The 10482-nt window shown below is 36.0% G+C and overlaps 1 protein-coding gene across 1 annotated transcript; it reads right to left on the reverse strand.

The window, feature by feature from the left end:
- Positions 1-1419: 1419 nt before the first annotated feature.
- LOC135228326 (olfactory receptor 5K1-like) lies at positions 1420-2388 on the reverse strand. The gene has a single exon (XM_064273478.1). The coding sequence runs from the start codon at positions 2386-2388 to the stop codon at positions 1420-1422; it is 969 nt and encodes a 322-aa protein (XP_064129548.1).
- Between the last annotated feature and the right edge of the window lie 8094 nt (positions 2389-10482).

Below are 10482 nucleotides of genomic sequence, written 5' to 3' on the forward strand. Positions count from 1 at the left end.
TTTATTGCTGTTTTTCCAGCAAATCCAATTTTTTTCCACCCTATGAACACCTCTTGTTTCTGGTCCTATTTAATGACTAAATACCCCAGGCTACACTGATCTCCATTCTCTACATTCACAAGCACATGCTACACCCAATACAACCTAAAATTCCTTGTGTATAATCTACATTGTTTTTTCCCCTGATAAATGTATGCCCAATTTCCTTATTATATTTTAAGCATGTAGAGATTAACTGTGCCTCAAGTTTCTGTGAAAGGAGCTGGAAAACAGAGCAGGGAAAGAGCATCATTGATTCAAATCCTAACTCCATTCATATGCCCGCCTGAACTTGGGCAGACTACTTAATATTTCAAAGTCTGAATTTTTACTCTGAAAAGGATGAAAAATAAATTCTAACTCGTTGAAAGGGAATATGTCTGAAATATGTAGATTTGTGTCTAGCAGAGACAGGGTCTCATCAAACCATTTTTCCTTTCATATTTGTATATTTAATTGATCAATAAATTATTTTTTTCATTGTTGCTTACTTTTTAGGATTTTCACTATTTTCTGCCTCATTTTTGCTGAACAGCATCTCTAGCTTTCTGGTAATGCTCATAATATACCAATAATTTACACTGGAATTAGTGCAGGTTAGTGATATGCCTAATAACAAAAAAGGGATGCTATCTTGTGGGAAAACCCTTGAATTAATTGATATATTCAGGAATTGTACTGTCATGCATCATGGACTACTATTAAACTATGTGAAAACATTCAGATCCATAGGGCTTTCAACATAAATAGCAGTATTTTCAACTAAAGGTTGATAAATTACCATTATACACTCTATTTCAGAAAGCTTGAAAGGAAAAATGACTAACACTAGAGATAAAGATGTTCTTGATTTGAGAATACACATTCTGTATAAATCCATATCCTAACATAAATTCTTGAACAACTCAAAGAAACTTGAGAATTGAATTCAAGTGCACGGTTTGCTTCTGATAGATGGTGTGGTTTAAGTGATTAATACAAGAGAATTGGAAATGCGTGTGAGTTTGTAAGACCATGCTTAGGAATTCCACGAATTTGCCAACAATGCTATTTAGAGGCTAGCTTTATATACCGAATTTTATTCCTAGGATTTATTGAATCTGTTGAAAATAGTAGCTAACTCCACTCTGACAGAATTTCCAACTTTAAAAAAAAAAAACAAAAAACTTTAGGAGTAGGCTATTAATTCACTCCTAAGAGATCCTAGCAGGTTAGTTCTTGAAATATATTTTAGCAGAATCCCTCCTTCCTGTACTTAATTAGTCATTTATACATGATTTATAAATCATTGTGTCTTATTGATCTGTATATGATATATGAAGTGACCATATTCCATTTTCCCAGTATCCTTGACTTTGAAAAAAGTGTATCTAATTAAAATCAATTTGTCACAAGGGATCTTTGTTTCAGAATGTTATGAGATTTTCTCTTCTTCATAATTCTTTTCATAACATTTATTACTTCTTTATTTCTTAAACTATAGATAAAAGGGTTTAATAAAGGAATTACTAGAGTATAAAAAATAGCAACTGGTATATCTTTATCCTCTTCTTTAAATGAGTTTGGCCGAATGTACACGAAGAGAAGAGAACCATAAAATATTGAGACAGAGAGAAAGTGAGATGCACAAGTAGATAAAGCTTTGCCTCTTCCCTCTTTGGACTTCATTTTGAAAATAGTGAAAAGGATGCAAAGATAAGAGATTAGGACTGTGGTAATACTGAAGATTTGAACGGACCCCGAAAAGATAAGGATCATCAGTTCATTGATATAAGGGTCAAGACAAGAGAGTCTGTATAATGGAAGAACATCACAAAAAAAGTGATTGATTTGATGAGAGCCACAAAAGGTTAACCTTAACAGAAGTACTACTTGAATAATAGAATGCAGGAATCCAGCTGCGTAGGCCCCTATGATCATCTGAATGCAGAGTTTCTTCGACATCATGGTGTGGTACTGCAGTGGACGACATATTGCCACATAGCGATCATAGGCCATTGCTGCCAGGAGAAAGCAGTCTGCAGTTTCAGCAAAGCAGAGAAAATAAAATTGTACCATGCATTCATAGAGGGAAATCATTCTGTCCTCAGAAAAGAAGTTCTCTAACATCTTGGGGGTGATGGCACAGGAACAGCAGGAATCCATCAGAGCCAGGTTGCCCAGAAAGATGTACATGGGTGTGTGGAGACGGCGCTCCATGAAAATCAATGCCACCAAACCAAGATTCCCCACCATGGTGATCAGATAGATAGCAAAAAACACCATAAACAGAAGGGCCTTCAGGTCTGGGTGATCCGTAAATCCTATGAGGATAAACTCAGTTGTCAAGGAGCGATTGTCCTGGGTCATCGTTACTTTCTCTGTTGGAACAGAAATTATGGAGAGATAATATTCTAATATACAGTGTGTCTAATTTTCCCTTTGAATTTCTCTTGGACAACAGGGAGTAGCCCCTCCCTCAAGCTTCCCCTGATGTCTCTGAAATATAGACACACATACTTCTAGGGAACATTAGACCTCAAGGGCTGAATGTCAAAATTCACAAGAATATTTTGATAATTTCAGGGAAATGCTTGCAGTGAAAAGATTTGTGTTTATAAATTTACACAAAGATAGTGAACAAATACAGGGTACCCTACAGTTAGTGTTTTCAAATATTTCAATGTCAGTTTTTGTATTGATGATCCTTAAAGTGTATTTAAAATCAATTTTCCTGTGTATATATTTTTTCACTGAGCAAACTTTTTTTTATAAACTATCCTAATGTTGTGAATATTTAAAAATAACATACTATAAAAAAAAAGGTGTGTTATATTTATAATTTAAAATGTTCACCAGGGTTCCTAAGTATTAAGGAGGGGACTTTTAAAAGAAAATTACCTTGGAAAGCCAGGGAAATAAAATTTCATTGATTTCCTTAATAAGTTAAATGGTGTATGTCATCTTCATATTTTTATTAACACATTTGGCTATGAGGGACCAAATTTTCTTAGTCCAGTCGTAAATAAAATATTAATATTTTCCTTATTTATCTGAACACTTTCCATTTCTACCTGGAAATGTCCCCTGCTGTTTTAATATTGTGAGATTTGATGATGATACTCTAATAATTGTGACCATACTATGAGATTTGATAAACATCCATTCTGTATCCTCTCCAGTTTGTTCTGTAGAGACCTCTACTATTTATCAGACAGATGCTCTCCCTTGTTTGATAACTTATTTAAGGTCACATTCTCCTGATCATTTTCAGATCTACTTATCTTTGCTACAGTTCAATGGTCATCACGTCATGATATTGCCAGAGACATCACTCTGCTGCCAGAAAGACTTCAATATTTCTTGTCTCTGAGATAAATTCAATTTTTTTAGGATGGCTTATAACGTTTTCTGTAACCTGATCCACCTCCATCCTTATTTACCACATTCTCCAATAGCTGTTTAGGCTTTCTCACTTTCTCCATCCATTGTTCGGCTCCCTCATCCCCCACCCCTAGCACCACACTCACTTATTTGCATAAACACTGACTCTACCCATGCTATTATTTCTTACAAATCAATATTCCAAATATAGATATTTGGCACTTTGAACAAATATCTATGTCCTTTCAATCTTTTCCTTAAGGCATAGTTTACATATATAAACAAAAAAATTTTTTTTAAATGAAATTTTAACTGAAAAACCCAGACCACACTGATCTCCGTTTCTGAGTCCTTACGCATACGTTATATACTCAACATAATCTAGAATTTCTCATGTCTAATCTACATTGTTTTTATTATATGTGTATGCACAATTTGTTTATCACATTGTAAGCATTTGGAGATTAAGTCTGACTTATACTTCTGTGAAACCAAAAAAAAAACCAAACCCTTTGCCATCGAGTCGATTCCAACTCATAGTGACCCTATAGAACAGAGTGCCTGGTAGATTCAAACTGCTGACCTTTTGGTTAGCAGCCATAGCACTTAACCACTATGCCACCAGGGTTTCCATACTTCTGTGAAGGGAGTTTTAAAATGATATGGTGGATACGCAGAATTGATTCAAATCCTAGCTCTGCTCTGATCAAGTGAACTTGTTTTCAGTACCCTACCAAGGATGCTAAGTGACCACTGTGCCCTCTGCAAATTGAGAGTATTAATTTTGCAGAAGAGCCTAGGTTATTCAAAACTGTTTATATGAAAAAATTTAGTTAGCTCTCTATTACTTGAAATGATTTTTAAAAAATCATTGTAAACATATATATGTAACACTAAACCAAAAAACCCCAAACTTGCTGCTATTGAGTTGATTCTAACTCACAGTGACCCTATAGGACAGAGTAGAACTGCCCCATAAGGTCTCCAAGTAACAGCTCGTAGATTTGAACTGCTCAGCTTATCTGGATAAGAGCCAAGCTCTTATCCACTGTGGTACCAGGGCTCCCTATGTAACACAACACTTGACAATTGAAGATTTTTCAAGTGTACAATTTAATAACACTAATTACATCAATCATGCTCTGCAATCTTATCTACTATATTTGTTTCCTTGGAAAATTATAAAATTTTCTGAATTATATCACAATAATTTATAAACTACTAAATTAAGTTTGCCTTTATACTTTAGTTTTCTAAAGCCCTTTAAATAGTTTAGGATTTTTAAGAACAAATTTTGTTTTGCTTTACAAGGTTATCTCATCTAGTGATCGCAGTAGAACGTTTCAACTGAAGATGTTAATCGTGTGAATTGTAAGTTCAGAATGGATTTATTTTCCGATAAGATTGTAATTAATTTTTCCATAAACATCAAAAGGAAGAAGCTGGCTAAAAATTTTATTCATTTGTTTAAAAGTGTTAAATATAAACCATCTAATTATTCAGCTAAATTAGAAATAACTTTAAATTCACATAGCTGCAACAATGGGCTCAAACATAACAATTATTTTGAGGTTGGCACAGGACCAAGTAGTGTTTTGTTCTGTTGCACATAGGGTTGCTATGATTTGGAACCAACTCATTGGCTCCTAACAACAACACAAACTTGAAGTATTTAATAGAAATAATTTGTGACCTTACCTGTCTGTTTTGAAATTCTTCCTTATAATCAGAAAAAGTCAGGATGAATTGCAGTATCTTGTCTTATCTTAGCTCCTCACAGTTTTCAATTTAGAGAAAACCTAGAAAGATAAATGAGTTGAAATCTAAGAACGATGATGATAATAAATTTTGAGAAATAAATATTTACAGGTGTGAAAAATGTTAAGACGAAGTAGAATATTTTTCTTCCGTGGATTTTCTGAGAAGGATTTGTAACAGCTTGTTACTTGCCTTGTGATGTTAAGACAAATAGAATTTCTGAATATAAATTTTGGCCTCTAAAACATGTGGGATTAAAGGAATGAAAATCTTGGAGACTACTAATAGGTCAGTGACTATAATTAGAGTGCAAAATTTGTTTTCCATTTAATCCTAAAGGGATTTTCTGGAATTGACATCAGTGTATTTCTGTGAGGAGATTCAGTTGGCAAAACATAGAAATTGTGCGGCACTTATTTTGTTCTGTAAGACACTGCGGGTAAAGCAAATGACGCTCATTAAAGTCTGTGATAATCATCTTGCTGACTCTTATGTAACTGATCTAATTTTTAAATCCTGTTCACCATCCTGTGCATAAAATGTGAAATGGCCAGAAAAAAGTTTCAGACTTGTCTGATCAGTTATTGAAGGAAGTAGATTTAATCTGGCTTATGAAAAAAAAATTTTTTTATTTATTTATGAAAAATAATTAGGATTTGGTGGAAGAAAGAAAAGGTGTGATGAGTTCAGCCAAGGTCACTGACTTCTTCACTCTGTGGATTCAATCTGTTCCCATGTCCTTCAAGCCTTCATTGGAAAAACTATTCTCTTAATTATCTAATGATGCTGGAACTGAAATGCCACAAGTGGATGGCTTTAACAAACGGAAACTTATTTTCTCACCGTTAGGAGGCTGGAAGTTCAAATTCACGGTGCCGGCTCTAGGGGAAGGCTTTCTCTCTTTATGTTGGCTCTGGAGGAAAGTTTTTGTTTTTTTTAGCTTCTGGTCCTAGGTGGTTTTCAAGTAGCTTGGCATCTCTCTCCTCCCCATCTCTACTTTTCTTGCTTACTTGTTTAATCTCCTTTATGTCTCAAAAGAGACTGACCAAGATACACCCTACACTCATCTCACCTCATTAACATAACAAAGACAACCCAATCTCAAATGGGATTATAACCTCAGAGTGGATAGGATTTACAACAAATATTTTGGGGGGACACAATTCAATCCAATACATTCCACCCTTCAACCCCCCAAAATTCATGTCCTTGCCACATGTAAAACACGTTCATACCATTACATCATCCTGAAAGTCTGAAATCAACTCCAAGTCCGAATTCTCATCTTCTGAAGATTTAAAGCAAATATGGGAGAGAATTTAAGACATTTAATTTAAGAAATTTCTTTTCATGTATGAACCTGAGAAATCTAGACTACAAATGATCTGTTTCCAAAGCACAATGATGAAACAGGGACTGGGTAGGCATTCCTATTACAAACTGGAGAAACTGGAGAAAAGGAAGGGATAAAGTGCACCAAGCAAGTCCAAAACCCAGCAGAACAATTTACATTAACCCCCAAGTCTTGAAAATGATCCTCTCTTCTCTGAGACTATCTGAGCAAGGTCCCTGCCCTCCAGATTCTGAGTGTCGTTCACACTTTCTGAATCGGGGTGCAGATCCTTTGGCTTTGGCCTAAGCCCTGCCCTCCAGGCCCAATGGTATAGCATCTCTGCTCCTTGGTTCTGGATGACCCCACTCTCCTAGTCTATCTGAGTGGTGGCCACACCTGTTGTCTCTGCAGGCCTTGTTCTTCTGACCCTTGGGGAGGGACAGCCCCATCATCTTAGCTTTTAGTGGCAGCTACACTTCCCTGGTACATTTTAACAGGAGCCCCACACTCTCTAATTGAACGAGTGAAGATCTGACTGTTTGAAACCAAGGAGGCTCTGGCCCCATCACATGAGATCCAGGAGACCTTGGACCCACCCTTTGAAGCTAAGATGGCCCTGCTTCCCAAGCACCTTCCAACAATTCTACCGATCTCTGAGGTACTCCAGGGATGGCCATTTTCTTTTCTAGGAGGACAACAGTTATAGCTCCTTCGGCCTGTTTCTTGCCTGTAGAATTCCAAGAGGCAGATAGCTTTCTTTCCTAGTCCCTGTACTCTTCAGTGTAAGTTGATTGGTTTTCTGCTGTGCCAGTTGGTTAGATCCATGATACAGGCTTACTCTCCTGAAAAGATTGAGTCACCAAGTCCTTGGAGAACATTTTAAGGCACACAGTCTTAATTTGTACAACACAATTTTCCAAATCTTTAAGTTCAGATTTCATTTTGCACAGTTCATTTTTAAATCCATCTCTTGTCTCTCACATTTTTACTATAAGTAGTGAGAAGAATCCATGTAACCCTTTTAGGATTTTGCTTAGAAATCTCCTCAATCAGATATTCAAGTTTATCACTTAGAAGTTCTACCTTCTACCAAACGTTTGAACATAATTCAGACAAGTTTTCTGCCACTTCATAGAAAGCATTGCCCTTCCTCCATTGTTCGATCACATGATCATCATTTTCTTTAAAGCCTCACCAGAAGCACGTTTAACATCCATATTTCTAGGAAGATTCTATTGCTGGCACCATGTGTATTCTTTAAAATGATAGAGACTTCCTTTATAACTCTCCTCACTTCCTGCTGAGCCTTCACCAGAATTGACTTTGATGTCCATAATTCTACCAAAAGTCTCTTCAAGGCAACCTAGGCTTTTACTATTAAAAAAAAAAAAAAAACATTTTTTTTTTAATTAGGCACCTTAAAACTCTTCCAGCCTCTACGCATTTCCCAATTCCAAAGCCACTTCCACATTTTAGGTATCTGTTAGAACAGCATCCACTCTCCTGGTACCAAATTCTGTCTTAGATACCTAGCACTGCTCTAACTGAAATACCACAGATGGGTGGCTTTAACAAACAGAAAATTATTTTCTCACAGTTTAGGAAGCTATATGTACATATTCTGGGTGCCAGTTATAAGGGAAGGCTTTTTTTTTCTGTCAGCTCTGGAGGAAAGTCCTCGTTTCTTTTAGCTTCTTCTCCTGGGTGGTCTTAATGTGGCTTAGCATGTCTCTTCCCCAATCTCTGATACTCTAGCTTGCTTGCTTAATATCATTTTTATCTCTAAAGAGATTGACAAAAGATACACCCTATTTCATCCTGCTTTGTAAATATAACAAAAACAACTCATTTCCAAATAGGTTGATAACCACAAGCATAGAGTTTAGGATTTACAACACAATTATTGGGGGACACAATTATAGCCATAACAACTATTTAGTCCCAATGCATTACTGAACTTGTTCTCCTATCTTTTCTGATCACCAAGCTGCCCTTCATCTTCTTTATCCTGTTTTTCATTTTTGTTTTTGCTTTTTATATCACTAATCACTCCTCAACATATCATATATTTATTTGTTGATACATGCATAATTCATCACCCCCACTCTACCACCATCATTAGCACATAGATTAAAGCAGGGAGGAACTTTCTGTGTTTTGTTCATTACTGCATTCCCAGCACCTTGATAGTGTCTGGCAATTTGGAGTGCTCAATAAATATAGGTTGAATAAATGAAAAAAAAGAAAAAGTCACTCCTATGCTCACGAATTGTTAATGGTCCCTCATTATTTTTCAAACAAATTGCATTTTCTGTTTTTCGATATTTCAGTTACTCTGTACTTTGCCTATGTCTTACCTGTCCCTTTGCTGTCTTTTCTCAGCTCAGGGCTTTTGGCCTCTTGCTTTCTTCAGCTCAGCACATCACTTCACTGTTCCTCTGTGTACTCAGTTTAGCCTTGACTCAATGAACTTGCTCATAATATTTCTTCTCCTAAAACACCTTCTTCTCCCTCCTTCCACTCTAATCCTTCTCATCCTTGAGTTCAATATGATCTCCCCATGAAGACTTTCTCAGGTCCTTTAAATTAAATTGTGTTTCCCTCTTCCTGAACTACATGCTACTTACTTGCTTTTATAACGTATTTGACACTTAATTAATTGCAACTTGCATAGCCTTCTAATGTCTTATGTCTTGATTAAATATCCTTAAGTCAGGGGTCAGGTTATCCATCTTTTAAGTTCCTCACAGAAAACTGACCTAGAGATTCATTACAAACTTATTTGCTAAAATTTGAGTTTTCTTCAACCTTTATTAAGTACTTATAATACATAGGGTATTGGATAAGACAGTAGACACAACAGGGCACAAGATGTGAGCCCAATGGGGATGAGCCATTCATAGATCTTAGAAGTCACTCATGATAATAAGCTCATAAACTAGCAAGGAAGAAAGAAACTTACATTACTAACTAGAGTACAAGTAAAGCTGTGATAAGCATTATAAAAGAAGTGTAAACTTACTATGTGGGAATATAGCAAATGAAGTCAATAATGGCCAGAAGGAAGAAAAAAAGGTTTCTCAATGGAAGTGTCATTTCGGATGAACCTTGTAAGATAAGTAGTATTTTAATAGAGAACACGTGGAAGGTCAGTAGCCTGAGGAAACCACATAAATAAATGCCTAGAAACTTGAAAGAACAAGACTTAATTAGAGAATGGATAATAAAAAAAGTTGACTGAAGCTTAAGCACCTGTGACATAAGGAGACCTTTCTAAGAGATACTAGGTGGAGTAGGGTGTTAGATTGGGAATTGTTTTATATGGTTCCCTTTATTATTTTTATTATTTATACTCATTTATTTTGGAAACCGTAGTGGTTAAGTGCTACGGCTGCTAACCAAAGGATCGGCAGTTCAAATCCGCCAGGTGCTCCTTGGAAACTCTATGGTGCAGTTCTGCTCTGTCCTATAGGGATTACTATGAGTTGGAATTGACTCAACGGCCCTGGGTTTGGTTTTTTGGCTTATTGTTGTATTTTATTTATTCCTAGACATTTATTATTTTTCTGCCCCCACCATTTCACTGAAACTTCTCTCTCACTAAAGTCACAACCAAGCTCTAAATGCCAACTCTAAAGAGCATTTCCTAATTATATTCCTGACCAAGGGATAGTGTTTGGTACTACTGAAGGTCTCTCATCTCTGGCTTCTGTGATAACCTTCATTTCTCCTGTCTTCCTAACTGTGCCATCTCAATCTTTTATCTTGGATTATGTTTCTCTCTTTGCCCTTCATGACGCTTGTGCGCCCCTCAGTTCTGTATTTTGTCTCCCTTTTTTTATTCGAGAGTTTTCCTGAGATTATTTCACATACTTTGGGTTGTTAATTGCGATCCATCTATTAGCGGTTTTACTACAGGAGTGATTTCAAGATTTTTTAGCTGTCCATTCATATCAGTAAAATCATTTGGACTATATTCATTTTACTTA

This window comes from Loxodonta africana, chromosome 20, assembly GCF_030014295.1.
Source record: "Loxodonta africana isolate mLoxAfr1 chromosome 20, mLoxAfr1.hap2, whole genome shotgun sequence".
Taxonomy (NCBI): domain Eukaryota; kingdom Metazoa; phylum Chordata; class Mammalia; order Proboscidea; family Elephantidae; genus Loxodonta; species Loxodonta africana.

Excerpts from the sequence above, each read along its gene's own strand:
- LOC135228326 (XM_064273478.1), bottom strand. The coding sequence starts at position 2,388 with ATGACCCAGGACAATCGCTCCTTGACAACTGAGTTTATCCTCATAGGA.